The sequence below is a fragment of the Ovis canadensis genome, chromosome 13, assembly GCF_042477335.2.
Source record: "Ovis canadensis isolate MfBH-ARS-UI-01 breed Bighorn chromosome 13, ARS-UI_OviCan_v2, whole genome shotgun sequence".
NCBI classification, from domain to species: Eukaryota; Metazoa; Chordata; class Mammalia; order Artiodactyla; family Bovidae; genus Ovis; species Ovis canadensis.
The window spans coordinates 35,532,726-35,551,915 of record NC_091257.1 but is presented as its reverse complement, the minus strand read 5'-3'; the positions used below and the strand labels follow the sequence as shown (position 1 = coordinate 35,551,915).

The 19,190-nt window shown below is 36.7% G+C and overlaps 1 protein-coding gene across 1 annotated transcript in view; it reads right to left on the bottom strand.

Annotated features, from left to right (window-relative positions):
- Nucleotides 1–19,190, bottom strand: part of MALRD1 (MAM and LDL receptor class A domain containing 1) — a 595,589-nt gene that overhangs the window by 333,273 nt on the left and 243,126 nt on the right. Inside the window, exons 25-26 of the mRNA XM_069547391.1 lie at nucleotides 14,791–15,038; nucleotides 10,344–10,635 (exon numbers count right to left, since the gene is read on the bottom strand). Coding sequence (XP_069403492.1) covers nucleotides 10,344–10,635; nucleotides 14,791–15,038 — 540 coding nt within the window. The remainder of the gene's footprint in view (nucleotides 1–10,343; nucleotides 10,636–14,790; nucleotides 15,039–19,190) is intronic.

The window sequence follows — 19,190 nt, the reverse complement described above, 5'->3', positions numbered from 1 at the left end:
TAGTAAAACTTTATGAAAGAATGAATTATAAATGAAAATTCATTAGTTGCCTTACAAAATAGGGAATTTTAAAACTGATATTATGCCATTGTTAACTAATATGTAATATAATTAATAATAGGCAGCATTAGTACTATTTCATCATATTCAGTTCAGTTCAGTTCAGTCGCTCAGTCGTGTCTGACTCTTTGCGACCCCATGAATTGCAGCATGCCAGGCCTTCCTGTCCACCACCAACTCCCGGAGTTCACTCAGACTCACATCCATCGAGTCCGTGATGCCATCCAACCATCTCATCCTCTGTCGTCCCCTTCTCCTCCTGCCCCCAATCCCTCCCAGCATCAGGGTCTTTTCCAATGAGTCAACTCTTCGCATGAGGTGGCCAAAGTACTGGAGTTTCAGCTTTAGCATCATTCCTTCCAAAGAAGTCCCAGGGCTGATCTCCTTCAGAATGGACTGGTTGGATCTCTTTGCAGTCCAAGGGACTCTCAAGAGTCTTCAATACCACAGTTCAAAAGCATCAATTCTTTGGCACTCAGCCTTCTTCACAGTCCAACTCTCACATCCATACAGGACTACTGGGAAAACCATAGCCTTGACTAGACGGACCTTAGTCGGCAAAGTAATGTCTCTGCTTTTGAATATACTACCTAGGTTGGTCATAGCTTCTCTTTGAAGGAGTAAGCGTCTTTTAATTTCATGGCTGCAGTCACCATCTGCAGTGATTTTGGAGCCCCCCAAAAATAAAGTCTGACACTGTTTCCACTGTTTCCCCATCTATTTCCCATCAAGTGATGGGACCAGATTCCATGATCTTCATTTTCTGAATGTTGAGCTATAGGCCAACTTTTTCAGTCTCCACTTTCACTTTAATCAGGAGGCTTTTCAGTTCCTCTTCACTTTCTGCCATAAGGGTGGTGTCATCTGCATATCTGAGGTGATTGATATTTCTCCTGGCAATCTTGATTCCAGCTTTTGTTTCTTCCAGTCCAGCATTTCTCATGATGTACTCTGCATATAAGTTAAATAGGCAGGGTGACAATATACAGCCTTGACGCACTCCTTTTCCTATTTGGAACCAGTCTGTTGTTCCATGTCCAGTTCTAACTGTTGCTTCCTGACCTGCATACAGATTTCTCAAGAGGCAGGTTAGGTGATCTGGTATTCCCATCTCTTTCAGAATTTTCCACAGTTTATTGTGATCCACACAGTCAAAGCCTTTGCATAGTCAACAAAGCAGAAATAGATGTTTTTCTGGAACTCTCTTGCTTCATCCATGATCCAGCGGATGTCAGCAATTTGATCTCTGGTTCCTCTGCCTTTTCTAAAACCAGCTTGAACATCAGGAAGTTCACGGTTCATGTATTGCTGAAGCCCTGGCTTGGAGAATTTTGAGCATTACTAGCATGTGAGACGAGTGCAATTGTGTGGTAGTTTGAGCATTCTTTGGCATTGCCTTTCTTTGGAACTGAAATGAAAACTGACCTTTTCCAGTCCTGTGGCCATTGCTGAGTTTTCCAAATTTGCTGGCATATTGAGTGCAGCACTTTCACAGCATCATCTTTCAGGATTTTAAACAGTTCAACTGGAATTACATTACCTCCACTATCATTTAAAATATTCTGATGTGTTTAAATAAGATAAAGATGCCATATATTTAAACTTTATTTATGCACACATACAATGGAATACTACTCAGCCACAAAAGAGAATAAAATATTGCCATTTGCAACACCATGGATGATCTTATAAGGTATTATGCTAAATGATGCTGAAGCTGAAACTCCAATACTTTGGCCACCCGGTGCGAAGAACTGACTCATTGGAAAAGACCCTGATGCTGGGAAAGAATGAAAGCAGGAGGAGAAGGGGACAACAGAAGATGAGATGGTTGGATGGCATCATCCACTCTATGGATATGAGTTTGAGCAAGCTCTGGGAGTTGGTAGTGGACAGCGAAGCCTGGCATGCTGCAGTCCATGGGGTCACAAAGAGTTAGACATGACTGAGCGACTGATCTGATGCTAAAAGAAATGAGTCAGGCAGCGAAAGACAAATACTGTATGGTACCACTTATCTGTGGAATCCAACAAATAAATCAATAAATAAAATGAAAACTAAGGAACAAATTTCTTTATCTAAAATGTATAGAACTTTATACAATGTCTGTTCTATTATATTTGAAATTAGAGGAAAGAACATTTATAAAATATAGTCATCACTAGCAATAGAGAGACTTGGGACACAAAAAAGAATGGGGCTTGATGGATGCCTTCCTACTATAGTGAGGAAAATTTTGTTCTACTTGGAACAAATATATATTAAAAAAGAAGAATCCATAAATTTTTATTATATTAAAGGAAAAAAGGAGAGTTAATTAATGATTATACCCATGAACATGAGACAGGTATTTGTTTTTTCAATAGACCCAGGGAGCACAAAAGAAATACAGCTTTCAGACTTTAAAAGTCCCAGTCCACCCCTGGCCATTCAAATCTGAACCCTCACAAGTCCAAGTGTTGCTCAACTGTGTCTATCATCATGCCTCCTTGAAAACTTACAGTATAGTTCCTTCCAACATAGTTAAAAACATGTTTCTAAATTCAGATGTTCCATTTATTTTTAAAGATTTTTAAAGATTTTCTTTGATGTGGACCATTTAAAAATCTTTATTGAACCTGTGACAACAATACTTCTCTTTTATACTTTTGGTTTTTGACCTTGTGGCATGTGGGATCCTAGCTCCCTGACCAAGGATTAAACCTGCACCTCCTCATTGGAAGGTGAAGTCTTTAAGCACTGGACCGCCAGCGAAGTCCCAGATGTTCTGTTTTAAAATGCTGTATCCATAGCCAATTTCACCTTATTTAAGTGTGAAAAATTATTATGCATTACACAATCTACTCATCTAACCCCAACTAAGTTCTAAAAATGCAAATGAAACACAGCAGAACACCAATTAAGGTATTATGTTTATCCCTGCAATTATAAGAGCCATAAATTCTTTCAAGCCAATGATGTCTATCATTTTAATTAGTTAGTGTCTGAGTTTTCCTTAGACTAATATTATATGTTTACAGGAACAAACTTAATAGCAAATCCTTCAGTAAGATATAAGAGCACTTCAATAATTTTTAAAAAGATTTTAGGGTTTTTTGATGTGGACTGGTTTAAAGTCTTTATTGAATTTGTTACAGTATTGTTTCTGTTTTTGTTTGTTTGTTTGTTTTGGTCTTTTGGCTGAGAGACATATGGGAATCTTAGCTCCCTGAACAGGGATCGAACCCACACATCCTGCTTTGGAAGGCAAAGGCTCACCCACTGGACCAACAGGGAAGTCCCTCTCAATTACTGTTTAAATCTACCTCTTCAGAACCAGCTCATATTGGTTAACATTATAATTTCCCTTATCTTCTCTTACACTGAAACTCTTTTGTGTTCACTTTCAATTTTTTTCAACATTTTCTCAATTTCTGGAGGAATTTCTTGTTTACACTAGACAAAAATATGCACTGAAGAAACATAGTCAGAACAAATGCACAAATAAAATAATATTTTACAGGGTATATACTACTCTCATGCTTCCCCTAACCAGAGCAGTGTCCATGATGAACTTCCTCTGTATGGTCACTGCATGAAATTTTCAAAACCTCATTGTCTGTTGACTGTATTTGGAATGGAACTTGAGACTTTTCTAAACAATATGTTGCTTAAACAGTGTTCTCAGTGTTGAGTAGTGCAAATATAGTTTCCAATATAAATATTATCCCCCATAAAAAATAAAAATTAAAAAAACCAGAGTGAAATATAGGCATTCCATGAAAATCAACAGATATTTTACTGGGAATATATTAACTTGGAAAACACTGGGTGGAGTAAGCTTGTATATCTAAAATGAACTTTCCTCTGCCCCCAACCACATCATACGCAAGTCATCAACTTCCTTGAATCTTAGGACCACTTCTTTCCTCTTCACTGTTTATTATGAATAATAAATAAAACTAGAGAATTTAGCAATTTAGGGGCTTTTGTGAGAGCAAATTCTTTGAAGAAAATAGGAGGGTCAGAGGAAATCTGAATTTTTAAGCAATGAATGGAACATGAAAAAGAAAAAAACAAGTTTACAACATGCTTTTAAGAAATTTCAACTTATGCACACTTTAATTTCATAATCTCCCCAACAGGGAGAGAACTGCTAGAAAAAAGGGAGATGTACTAAACACTGACTGTATGCCAATGGTTGCTTAAAACATACTATATATTATGATCTCCATTATTTTTCAGATCACTTAGTAGATTCCAATAGCTCCATTTTTATGGACAAGAAAGATAAGAATTAGAGAGGTTAAGCAGATCAGGTGACACCTTATAAGGAGTAAGCAGTACAAAAGTCCAAACTCATCTTTTTAAACCCCAAACACACGCACTTAGCACTAAACCCTGTATACAGGGTCCACTAAATTTCAGAGCCAAGTATAATCAGTCAGATTTCCCAGCGGAGGACTCTGAGTTGCCATGCCAGCATTCTCATCAGCAGGTACGAGACTTTTAAACTCCCCCCAAGTATTTCAAGGAAATACTTGGCTTCAAAGAGAAGCTAATCCATTCATGCTCCATTGCCTTATACATTTTTTTTTGGCCTTTTCTAAACTTTTCATTTTATATTGGAGTATAGCTGATTGATTAAGAATGTTGTGATAGTTTTAGGTGCACAGCAGAGTGACTCAGCCATACATATACATGTGTCTATTCTCCCCCAAAATTCCCCTTCCACCAAGGCTGCCACATCACATTGAGACCAGACTTCCCTGTGCTATACAGTAGGCCCTTGATGGTTATCCATTTTAAATTTAGCGGTGTGTACACGTGGACCTCAAACTCCCTTACACATATCTTTTAAGCAAAAGTTAATTGTCATGTTAAAACATAATTATGACTCATATTTATAAATTACTTAAAACACATATGTGCATGCACACACAGATTAGAATTGGTCTCTGTCCTTATTATAATTTTTATTAAATATCAGTCAATATGATAGTGGCTGAATTTCCATACAGATGTTTAAAAGAGGAATCTTGGTTGTCTTTTTCTTATTAAAATTCATTAAACAATTATTTTTCTCCATCATCATTTAGCAATTAACAAAATTGCCATCAAAATAAGCTTATAAATATAACTTCTAAAGACTCAATAATAACCCCCTAATATTACTTTTGCTAATAAAGCTCTGGTTCTTATTTGACTGATTAGAAGCACTAATTCCAGATTCAGTTCAATTGCATCTTCCTAAATATATATGTTTCGCCTCCTCTTGTCTTTTTCTATTTTAAGCTGTCCTTGATGGAATTATTAGCCTACACCCATGAATATAGATGAAAAGTGTGCGTGAACTAAAGTCACTTTCAGAAGTTCAGTGGATATAGCCACTGCCTGAATATCATTTATCCTTCATTTATCTGTGAAAGTTCCAGGTTAAGTGTTTTTGCAGTACTGAGAAACTGAGAAATATTTCAAAGATACAGCCATACACATACGTTATTAATGACAAATAAAAATTACTAAGTTAAAGAGGTTTCCAATAAATAATAGATTGAATGGTTACCATGTAATATAAAATAATTATATGCTTGTGATCTCTGCAAGAGAGAAAACTTTGCTAAAACACATGGTAGAAATATATTCTTAATAAAATGCAAATAATGGAGGCTCACACTCAAATGTCTATACCATCTAAGGAATACTGGTAAGGTGCTCAAAATATCAGATAATGTAAAATAATATAGCTTTTATTGAATACATGGCAAACAAGAGAATATACCAGACATGAGACTAGGTAAATTATATAGGTGATTGTGTGTGTGCGTGCTAAGTTGCTTCAGTCATGTCCAACTCTTCGTGACCTTATAGACCATAGCCCACCAGGCTCCTCTGTCCATGGGATTCTCCAGGCAAGAATACTAGAGTGGGTTGCCATTCCCTTCGCCAGGGATCTTCCCAACCCAGGGATCAAACCCACATCTCTTATATCTCCTGCATTGGCAGGTGGATTCTTCACCTTAGCACCACCTGGGCAGCCCATATAGGTGATTACCGCTTTTTCTTTTAAGAACTTAAGAAATTGGTTCTTTTTGAATAACAGATGAGGAAATTGGGTTTCAGAAAAGTTGTACAACACATACCAAGTAAGAAGAATGTCTGAAATTAGTACCTACTTCACTAGAACATGGTACCTACCTGTGCTTCCCCGTTTAGCCTAGGGGTATATTTTTGCCTCTGTTTAAATGAGAATAGAACTGAAATTCTTTGGAATTCACAAATTCGACCCCAAGTAATGGAACCCAATTGTCAGACTTACATAAAACTGCTCTACAGTACCTACTTCATCTCCTGTGCACTGGGATAGAATGAGTGGCTATCAAGCAATCAAAATGTGGCTAATCCAAATTGAGATGGGTTGTAGTGGTAAAATACACACTGAATTTTACAGGTTAAGTCTGAAAATAAGAATATAGAATACTTCATTATTATCTTACATAGCTTTTGTGTTAAAATGATAATACTTGGGGCATATTGAGTTAATTCAGGGTTCCGTCATGATTCAGGGTGAACTACACAAGGATATGCCAACATCTTCTGGATCATGGAAAAAGCAAGAGAGTTCCAGAAAAACATCTATTTCTGCTTTATCGACTATGACAAAGCGTTTGACTACGTGGACTACAATAAACTGTGGAAAATTCTGAAAGAGATGGGAATACCAGACCACCTGACCTGCCTCTTGAGAAATCTATATGCAGATCAGGAAGCAACAGTTAGAACTGGACATGGAACAACACACTGTTTCCAAATAGTAAAAGGAGGACATCAAGGCTGTATATTGTCACCCTACCTATTTAACTTCTATGCAGAGTACATCATGAGAAACGCTGGACTGGAAGAAACACAAGCTGGAATCAAGACTGCCAGGAAAAATATCAATAACCTCAGATATGCAGATGACACCACCCTTATGGCAGAAAGTGAAGAGGAACTAAAAAGCCTCTTGATGAAAGTGAAAGAGAAGAGTGAAAAAGTTGGCTTAAAGCTCAACATTCAGAAAACGAAGATCCTGGCATCTGGTCCCATCACTTCATGGCAAATAGATGAGGAAACAGTAGAAACAGTGTCAGACTTTATTTTTGGGGGCTCCAAAATCACTACAGATGGTGACTGCAGTCATGAAATTAAAAGACGCTTACTCCTTGGAAGAAAAGTTCTGACCAACCTAGAGAGTATATTGAAAAGCAGAGATATTACTTTGCCAACAAAGGTCCGTCTAGTCAAGGCTATGGTTTATCCAGTGGTCATGTATGGATGTGAGAGTTGCACTGTGAAGGAAGCTGAGTGCCGAAGAATTGATACTTTTGAACTGTGGTGTTGGAGAAGACTCTTGAGAGTCCCTTGAACTGCAAAGAGATCCAACCAGTCCGTCCTAAAGGAGATGAGTCCTGGGTGTTCATTGGAAGGACTGATGCTGAGGCTGAAACTCCAATACTTTGGCCACCTCATGCAAAGAGTTGACTCTTTGGAAAAGACCCTGATACTGAGAGGGATTGGGGGCAGGAGGAGAAGGGGACGACAGAGGATGAGATGGCTGGATGGCATCACTGACTCGATGGACATGAGTTTGAGTGAATTCCGGGAGTTGCTGATGGACAGGGAGGCCTGGTGTGCTATGATTCATGGGTTCACAAAGAGTCAGACACGACTGAGCGACTGAACTGAACTGAGCTGACACAAGGATATAGTTCAGTCGGTAAAGAATCGGCCTGCAATGCAGGAGATCCATGTTCAATTCCTGGGTCGGGAAGATTCCCTGGAGAAGGAAATGGCAAAATATATTCTAAAAATTAACTTTGCTTTTTTTCCTTTCATAACATTTTATTAATATATTGGTACAATGCTAAGTTATATGGATAGTGGTGGCCTTTTTACATTACTCCTAAGTATAAGCCTTCTTTTGTGGCTCATATTGTAAAGAATTTGCCTGCAGTGCAGGAGACCCGGATTTGATCCACGGATCAGGAAGATCCCCTGGAGAAGAGCATGGCAACCTGCTCCAGTGTTCTTTTTTTTTTTTAATTTTTTTTGTTGTTTATTTTACTTTACAATACTGTATTGGTTTTGCCATACCTTCTAGTGTATATAAATTACACAAGTAGCTTACATTAGTGGCTTGCGTTATACTTCTGTTAAAAGTTCATCATATTGCTGAATTCTCTTGCACCAACTTTCATGAAGACTAATAAAAAGCAGTTTGGCTTTTAAAAATTTGTCCAGGACACTCCTCCAAATATGTTTAAACACATATATACATAACATTATATATATATATATATACTCTCTACTGGCACTTTATTATATTTAACCTAATATTAGGTGATTTTTGAGATGGTTTTCCTATTCTCCCCTATCACAATAAGATATTCTTAAGAGCAGAGTCTCAATTTCTACTCATCAAAAATTTTAATAGAATATCTCCAATAGCATCAGGATATACAAAGAACTCTAGTGATATTAACATGTACCCTTAATTTTATCATTAATATATAATCTATACCACCTGGTACATACTTTAAAATTTTCCTTTGGGCAGTCTTTTTATTTTTGTTTAAGAAACTTCATTCCAGATTTCACAGGTTTAAGAATTTAAAATTCCCAATGAGATTGGTTTGTTCCTCTGACATCCCACTTAGTAGTTGTTCATTGAAGTTTAAAGTGGTTCTACATAAAACTTTTGCACTCTTGTTACTTGGATGCTATGAGAGTACTTTTTATTATGATCAAACATTTACTATTTAAAAGGTCAGATCTGGACAAGAGCTAGCATAGCTGTCGTCAGATCTCCTACAGAGAAAGAAGGTGAAGTTTTTATCAAGAAGTAGATTATTCTGAGGTATCTGAAATGCTTTTACATTGAATTCCTGTCAGTATCTAGGCTTCCCTGATGGTTCAGCTGGTAAAGAATCCACCTGCAATGTGGGAGACCTGCATTCAATCCCTGGTTTGGGAAGATCCCCTGGAGAAGGGAAAGGCCACCCACTCCAGTATTCTGGCCTGGATAATTCCATGGACTGTATAGTCCATGGGGTTTCAAAGAGTCAGACACAACTGAGCAACTTTAACTTTCACTTGGTAGTATATATATCCCTCAACACAATTTTGAAATGTTTGTTTTACTCTGTACCATTCCATATAGTGCTGGAAATTTCAAGCAAACATCCTGACTTAATTATGTGTCAGTGGGGAAACATTTATCTAGAAACATCCTCTTAACCAAATTAAAACATTCCCTGTGAAACGAATGAGGAAGTCAAGGCAGAAATGGCACGGTTCCCCATTCCACCCACCATGTTGTCAACACAAATAAATTAGTTCATTCTTCTTAAAGCACTTTTATTTCTCATTTACAATATCTAATTTATATACAAAAGGAATGGCATTTTTATTTTCTTCTCCAAACTCATAGTTTAAATATTAATATATATCATGTTATCAATTGATAAAATTTGTTCTTTTGCTTTCTTAACACTATATACTGTATTTATTTTCATCTCATACCTCTAATATATTATAGAGATTAATGCTACTTACTATTTCCACATAACACTGCCAATCTATGTATTATATTGGACATCTATCAAGTCAACATTTTAATCTAATTATTAAGAAAAATTACCCAAATATTTTTAGGTGAATGGATGGACATAGGCAATCATCTAAATGACTTAAATATATAAATTAAACCATTCAAATGAATAAGTGAGTGAGTGTTAGTCGGTCAGTCATATCTGATTCTTTGTGACTCCATGGACTATATAACCCACCAGGCTCCTCTGTCCATGGAATTCTCCAGGCAAGAATACTGGAGTGGGTTGCCATTTCTTTCAAATGAAACAAGTATTTGTCTAAAGAGAATAAAGTATATAAAATGACCACACTAACATCTAATTAAAATGGAATAAATCTGTTCTAGACATTCTTACATTTTATTAAGAGTGAATGATATTTATTTCAGATTGAAATCTGAATCAAACTGAAAACAAAGGAGCTTTATTTTATTGATCTAAGAAGATACTGACTAAACGAAGAATTCAGGAATTGGTAAATACACCAAAGCTTGGAGAAAAAATTGGAAGACAAGTTTATGAGTAAAGGCTTAAAAGATAACATTTTATATTCAAAAAGATTTTTCCTTATGAAAAGAATAATTCACTAGGTGTTTAGGTCACTTCTTTTCCATTTCTTTCCTTCCCACCTACCACTCTGTAAAAGCACTAACTACATAAATCAAAACGTACCTGTTGGAAGAGGCACTGAGAGTTCTTCTTTCATGGAGTGATGGGAAGATAGACAGTTCTTTGTAAGCACAATGTCGTCCAGTGCAATATCACCGCGGTGGCCCTTCCCAACGCGGCCCTCAAACTTGAGTTGGAAGTCCTCATCACCAGACAGGGCTAGCTCTTTCCGCTGCCAGAAATTGCCTTGTTCTACAGTGAGGTTAAGCAGGACCTTCGTTTGGTTTGAGACTGATACCTGGATCAGGGTGAGCGCTCCAATGCCATGTCCATACATGTGGTAATGAAAAATTATCTGCAACCAAAAATAGAAATATTATAAATAATTAGTACAATTAATTTCATGTTATTTTCAATTATATCATGTTGTCCTCTCTTCTCTTAACAGATTCTGGAAGAAAAAATAGGTCTGTATGTTCTATTGCTTAGTGAATACTCTATCAATGAACGAAGTTAGTCCAGCCTTAAATCATATGTTGCAAAACATGGAATGTAGTACAATAAGGACCAAGCAGGAATTTAGTTGAAAAAAATGAGTGGCGTTTACTTCCTTATTGTGACTTATAAAAGTAGGATTCCTCTACAAACTCTTAAAATCCACTGTCAAAGGGATAAAAATATTATTGAAAAGTGCTGTATTATATAGAAAGACTTTTCATGATTAAGAAACATCAGGTACTAAAGAAAATTTCCATCTCATGAAACTTAAATCATTTCCTTCAAAACAGCAGAGTACTTGATTGCTTATTCCACCACATTCTTTACTTGAAACACATTTTCAGTTCTTTAAGGTCCTCAGGGCTCTACTATACAGAGCAAAACCACCAGAATAGCAATTTCTAAATTTTACTTGAAATATTTTAGAAGAGTAGACTTGAGTTTTACCCCCAAGTAAAAATTAATATGAGTATTTCCAAGGATTAACATTTCAGTGTTTCAAATATGGAGTTTACCAGATTTTTGGTGATTAAAACACTGATGGAGAAAGTTGGGGAAATTCTAAAAAAAAAGAAGACTATGAGTTAGGAACAGTATGGACTCTGTGTTTTTAAGCTTTTAGCTTGTCATTTTTAGGAGTGAGGGAAAACTAATGGTGGGTGATCTTCATGCAGGAAAATAACATTTTAGAAACACTAGTACTCATGGATATTATATTCTAGAGAAGGGAAATGATGTGTTTAAAGGGTAAAGAATGTGATTAAACCATATACATAATGCATACTTTCAAACAGCATCAAGAGGTAAGCTCTGTGAAGTCAATCTATGCAAATTTCCTAGCTGATGAATAATACCCAAACTTCAGCTATTACTCTATGATCCAAAAATGTTTATTCTATTGATTAACACATTAGTGTAGGAAAACATGAACTCTGTGACCACTGTGGCTTATTCTGGGGGGACTGGTCAAATCTGCGTGGCACAAAGTGAGAAACAAAAGTATCCGACCAGGATTGACATATATACACTGCTGACACTATCTATAAAATAGGTAACTAATGAGAACTTACTGTACAGCCCAGGGAACTCTACCCAATGCTCTGTAGTGACCTAAAGAGGAAGAAAATAAAAACAAAAAAAGGAGGGGATATATGTATGTGTAGAGCTGATTCCAGGGGGCTCCCCTGGTGGCTCAGTGGTGAACAATCCACCTGCCAATTCAGGAGACATGGTTTCGATCTCTGGGTCGCGAAGATCCTCTGGAGGAGGAAATGGCAATCCACCCCAATATTTTTGCCTGAGAAATCTCATGAAGAGGAGCTATGGGGCTGCAAAAGAATCTGACATGACTTAGCAACTAAATAACAACAGAGCTGATTCACTTTGCTGTACAGCAGAAAACTAATACAACAATGTAAAGCAAATATATTCCATTAAAAATTAATTTCAAAAAGGGTCTGAGGCCAGCCTCTTGAGCAGTGTCAGAACGCAAGAAAGGAAACTATCCAACAGGCAATAGCACACAGCTGTTTGGAGCCCCTGCAGTCATACACATGGTCTTTCCAGTATTCTACCTTGTTTTGTCTTATTTGCACAGAAAGCCTAAGGCATATGTTTTATGTCACATAAACACTTCTGTATCTTCTTGAGGCCATTTTCTGAATGATACCACTGGATTAACATGCAAACAAACATCTAAACACAAACACTCCATTTCTACAGAGAATACTTGGTGACAATGTAACAAAATCACAGGGCAACAGGAGCAAATAAAAATCTGTCGAGTACTGAATTCTTTTAAGGAGGCATCTTCACCAGAAATTTCAGTTACTCAGAGGTTTGCTCTCTATACTCATCTATCTATGTCTGCATCCTTCTCTGTATTCCACCCATCCCTCAGAAGGTAGAAAAATCTCCAGTTTGATTTTTTTCTGCCTGAAGGTATTCCACAAGGTTAAGTGACAGAAAGGATTTTCATGAAAGTTTAGGAGGTCATTTCTGCTCACTTGATAAATTTTTTATATCTGAGAGTCCCAGTCATTTCCAGCATGACTTTTCCTTACTTCTTTGTATACAATCTATATCATAAATATTCATAAAATGAACCATTCATCATTAATTTTTGACATTTCTCCTAGGCATACTTCATTATTCTCACACAGATGTTTAAAACAGTGGGAACTATAGTTCTGGGACCAGGCAAAAATAGAGATAAATGAAACCCTTGGTTACTACAGTATGAAAAATCTATTGAACATTCTTAGAGGAAGTCTAAATAGTAAAGCTAAGAAGTCTTCTTTCTGTTGTCTTCCAAATTACTCGATACTTTCTTGAAAATAAAACCCCAGAACACCAGGTTTATATATGTTGTGTCTATATCTATAAATCTGTATATTCACAGTCTTGGAAAGTTAATTAAAAATTAAACATGAAGTATATAAAATTTCAGTTTGACTTCTTTGCTTCTCTAAAACTCAATGTTTGCCAAACTAATTAAAGGTTAATTGTGTATTTTTTCATTACATCCATTCTGGACTGCTGAGTTACGTCTTTCAAACTTTGATCATGTCACTTTCTTGCAGAAAAACTATTAAATATGCCTAAAGAGAGAAGAGAGATATTACTCTGAGTGTTAAACTATGAAATCAACTTAAGCTGAGACAGAAAATCTAAGACAAACTAAAGGTTTAACATGACTGGGCTGGGGCAGTGGTAGGATGTGAAGGGTGGTCAGTATAAAACAGAGGAATAAACACCTGTAGTAAATACAGGTTCAGCTGGAGAGCCCATGAGCAAAGATTTAACATGCCTCCTTCTGGAGTTAAGACTCTCTGTGTTGTTGAAAGAAACATACAAGAATATGACAATCTGAAGATAATAAAGATTTAAATCATGCCTCCCAGTTTGATTCTTTGATCAGCTAGCAACTTTCTGGATATAATTTGTTTCCTTTTCAATGTTCAGACATTGAGGAATACACTAGTCCAAATACATGTGTTCATAGCTATGAAGACTGTATTTTTTGTCATAAATATAAAGGGCACATTTATTCACACATTAACCTCTTATAAAAAGATGCCATGAAGTCATTTCTGAGTGCTTAATTTATATGTAAAGCTAAATTTAGCTCCCAGCCTAGCTGGCTCAAATCCCTTGGGGAATAAAAACAGACAGTCACACAAATAATAAAGAAAAGTGAAGGACCTTGCAAATGCATAGTCATCATATGAAGATCCAAACAACTCTACTTACATTTTTAACACTCTATAAACATTTTCTTCAAATTTCCACAGGATAATCACCAAATCATTTTTTCCTAATCTAGAAATTCTACCTTTTAAAGGGTCAACTTCAGTCTTTAATTTTCCGTGAAGATGTCCAACCATTTTATCATGGTGTCAACTATGATTAATATTAGTTCTTGGAAATATTTAACTATTTGCTATTTCTCGCTGTTTAATTCTCTTCCTTATGATGAAATTCCCATAATTCCAATGAGTGCCAAGTTCCCTGAGTGGACACAACCAATATTTTACTTTGTTCTAGGTGACTCAGACAGTAAAGAATCTGCCTGCAATGCAGAGACACATGTTCAATCCCTGGGTTGGGAAGATCCCCTGAAGAAGGAAATGGCAACCCAATCCAGTATTCTTGCCTGGAGAATTCCATGGACAGAGGAGTCTGGTGGGTTACAGTCCATGGGGCTGCAAAGAGTCGGACACGACTGAATGACTAATACTTTTTTTCACTTTCACCCATAGTTATGGATAATAACCATGACATTTTTCCAATGGATTCCAAGATTCCTTGTCTATGGAACTTATCCACAGGATAAATTCTTCCAACAGTTCTAACAAACCTTCCCTTTCATCTTCACTTTCTGACTCTCACAAAATTCCAAGTTGAGTGCATTCAAACTCACTTTTTGGTCTGGTTCTGGCCATTCTGTTTTCTGTTTTTGACTCTATCAGAAGTTGCTTATAACATTTCTGTTTTAATTTTTTCTCCATACCTTACAGTTTTTGCTTCTCCTACTTATGACTGGACTTGAAATCCTGGCTGCCCTCATGGGCTGCTGAGGGAACAAGCTCTTTATAAAGATGTAATGGCCAGATGAATTTCCCAAGGTGTGGTCAGCCGCTGGCTCTGTGCCTGTAGCAGGGACATTGCTCGCCTTCAGATTCCAGTCAAAGTCATCATCCTGCTCCTGCTCCCAGGAACAAAGATCAAACTCAAAATCACAGCGCCCCCTGGAGGCACCTGGAAAACATTTTCCAATATATGGTGGAGAGAAAAAGGAAATTAGCCGATAAAGCATGCTATCCAAAATCACATTTTATAAAGCATTCTCATGTCTAGGGACCTTTGAATTTGCCCCTCTCTGCCAGGATTCCTTCCCAAATGTCCACATGCCCTGCCCACTCATTTCTATCAGATCTGTATTTGAATATCACCTTGTCAGTGAATCCTTGTTTACTGGTGTATCTAAAATCTCCTATACTCAACTGTCTCCTGCTTCACTTCTTTATTTTTATTGTTGGCACTTTCCTAATATATCATATCTTTACCTATTTATTTTATTTTTTTGGTCTTCCCTCACTCTTCACTCATCAGAATGCGTTTCATGAAGGAGAGACTTTGCTCAGTTCTGTTCATTGCCATTTTCCCAGTGCCTGGCAAAAAACTGCTTAATTAGCTGAATAAATAAATGAAATTTAAAAAAAGAAAAAACAAAAAATTATAGTAATCTTATGTAAGCTTTTATACAGAGAATGAATAAACAACAAGGTCCTATTGTATAGCATGAGGATTATGTTCAATATTATATGATAAACTATAAAGGCAAAGAATACAAAAAATAATGTATATATATGTATAAACTGAATCACTTTGCTGTACAGCAGTAATTAACACAACATTGTAAATCAACTATACTTCATTTAAAAATACCAAAAAATTTACAGTAATCCTGCCACATCATGCAATATTCAAAACCTACCAATATTATCCTGATAGAAACATTAAAATAGAATATTTTAGTTTGTTACACACAGAGATGTAACAAACTAATGACTTACATAAGTTTATTTCTTCACCAATCTAGTCCCAGGGTCAAAATCCATGGGAAAATGTTAGCATTATACACATTTTCTCCTCCAAACCCCTATTTAATCAAAGTAACTTATTTCTTCTCTCTTCTCCTCTTTGCTTCTCAGCTCTTGGTAGGGAATTTAGGAAGTTCATTATTTTTCAACACAGTTTGGCATGGGAAATACTGCCTGAAGCAAAAATTACTAATCATCATAATTATTTTTTAATGTATACTCATTTTAGAGAAAATAAAATTGTGAAATGAAAAAGTAAGGTTAAAACTGCAATGATTTATTATAATAAGCCACAGAAACTAAATCTGTTATTTAATACCACATTGCTTAAGTTTCTCTTTCATTTCCAGAACAGTAAAAATTATTGAGTTCAACTACGTCCTTATTGGTTTTCTGCCTGCCGAATCTATGCGTCTCGGACAGTTGTTGCTGTTCAGTCACTCTCATGGCCAACTCTCCACGACCCCATGGGCTGCAGCACTCCAGGCTTGATTTCCTTTTTTTCCTTTTTTAAAATACAGGCTACCCTTTTTTTTTTTTTCCCTTCTTCTTCTTCTTCTTTTTTTGCTTTTTTCTGGTTGCCCTAGAGTCTACATTATACATTTGCAACTAATCCAGGACAACTTTTAAATAACAACATACCACTTCAAGGGTGGTGTGAATAGCTTGTAACAACAAAATAACCCTAATTCCTCATTTTCATTTCTTATATTACTGCTGTCATTAATTTCACAGAGATAAGCACATGTATTGGAAAAGGAAATGGCAACCCACTCCAGTGTTCTTGCCTGGGAAATCCCACGGACAGAGGAGCCTGGAGGGCTACAGTCCATGGGGTCACAAAGAATCAGACATGACTTAGTGATTAAACAACAAAGTATATGTATATATACACACATACATATATAGAGATATACATAAATATATAAGCATATGTAACACATTATAGCTTTTTATTATTTTGAACAAACTATCTATTATAAGAAAATAAAACATTTTTTTATTTTACCTTCACTTACTGCTCCTCTGATACTCCTTTCTTTATACAGCTCTGAATTTCAGATCATTTTTTTCCTCTCAAAAAGTTATTTTAACATTTCTTGCAAGGCAAGTCTACTAGCAACAGATGCTCTTATTGTTTGTCTGAGAAAGTCTATAGCTTCCTCATATTTAAAGGATAAATTCACAGGGTACAGAATTCTACATCAGTTTTTTTTTTCCTTACAACACTTTAAATGTCATTCTACTTTCTTCTATCTTGTATTGTTTCCGTGGAGAAATTGGATGTAATTTTTACTTTTATTTGTGTATAAGTAAGGTATTTTTCCCTCTGACTTCCTTCAGAAATTTTACTTTGCCATTGATTTTCTGTAATGTTAAAAGTTAAGCCCACGTATAGATTTTTTGGGCATTTATCCAGAATCATATTTCCTGAACTTCCTGTATCTGTGATTTTTATGTGCCATAGGTTTGGCAAAATTCTCAGTCATTATTGCTTCAAATATTTCTTCTGTTCCTTTCTTTCTTCTCCCTTAGATATTCCCATCAGTCACATCTTTGATAGTTGTCCCATAGTCCCCCAATATTCTGTTTTTCTCAGTCTTCCTTCATTTGCTTTTCAGTTTTGGAGACTTCTATTAATATACCCTCTAGCGCAGGTCTCTCTCCTCAGCCACATTCAGGCTACTATTCAGTTAATCAAGACACCATTTCTGTTACAGTGTTTTTAATCACCATCATTTCTTTTGGAGTCTTTATTAGGATTTACATCTGTTCTTCTTGCATGTTGTTTTACCTACCAGAGGCCTTAGAATATAAATCATAATTGTTTTAAATTCTTAGTCTGATAATTCCAACATCCCTGCCATGTCTAGTTGTGATGGTTGTTCTGTTTCTTCAGATTCTATTTTTGTCTTTTAGTATGGCTTGTAATTTTTTCTTGATAACCAGACATGATATACCAGGCAAAAGGAACTGCTGTAAGTAGGCCTTGAGATTCCCTGGTGGCTGAGACAGTAAAGAGTCTGCCTGCAATGCAGGAGACCTGGGTTCGATTCCTCTGTCAGGAAGATCCCCTGGAGAAGGAAATGGCAACCCATCCCTGTGTTCTTGCCTGGAAAATTCCATGGGCAGAGGAGCCTGTCAGGCTACAGTCCATGGGGTTGCAAAGAGTCAAATACGACTGAGCGACTTCACTTTCACAGAAGCAGGCCTTTAGCAATGTGGTGGTGAGTATGGGGGAGGGAGAGTGTGCTATGGTCCTATGCTTGGGTCTCTTAGTGAACCTATGCCTCAGCACTGAATTTCACAAGTGTTCTCAGGATTTCTTTCCCCCTCACTTCTTAGGTGAAACAGGATTCCTAGAGGAAGCTAGCATTATTTCTCCTCCCCCTATCAGTTAAGCTCTGATAATACCTTAGCAATGCAGGCTCTGGTTAACTAATAATAGCTTCCCCTAATGATAGGACTTGTTAAGAAGAATCAAGTGCTTTGGTGAATTTCAAAATGATTCCTTTATCCCTCCTCCTGCTGGAAGGAGGAGGGGATTCTTTTTTCTCCAATGTTTAATGTGGGAACCTGGTTGAACTTCTGGAAATAAATCTCACAGTGGGCCGGTGGTGGGGGAGCACACCTTATGCCTGTGTTCCCCTGTAGTTTTTAACACTCAGGCTTGGCCACATTGAGCCTCCAGCAACTCATCAATATAACTCAAGTTTTCCTATCCTAGCAACTGATTTCTGAAGTGGCTACTGCTCGCGAATCTCTGCTCTGATAAATTCTGATTCTCTGTATAGACTGCCTATCTTTCCAATCTTGAGGACAGCTTTTGCGCTATGTCCTCCCCTCTCTTATGGATGCAAGTGAACTGAAGTGATATTGTCACCCTGCTTATTTAACTTATATGCAGAGTACATCATGAGAAACACTGGGCTGGATGAAGCACAAGCTGGAATCAAGGTTGCTGGAAGAAATATCAATAACCTCATATATGCAGATGACACTACCCTTATGGAAGAAAGTGAAGAAGAACTTAAGAGCCTCTTGATGAAAGTGAGAGTGAAAAAATTGGCTTAAAACTCAACATTCAGAAAAGTAAGATCATGGCATCTGGCCCAATCACTTCATGGCAAATAGAGGGGGAAACAGTGGCTGACTTTATTTTCTGGGGCTCCAAAGTCACTGCAGATGGTGACTGCAGCCATGAAATTAAAAGACATGTGCTCCTTAGAAGAAAAGTTATGACCAACCTAGATAGCATATTAAAAAGCAGAGACGTTACTTTGCCAACAAAGGTCCATCTAGTCAA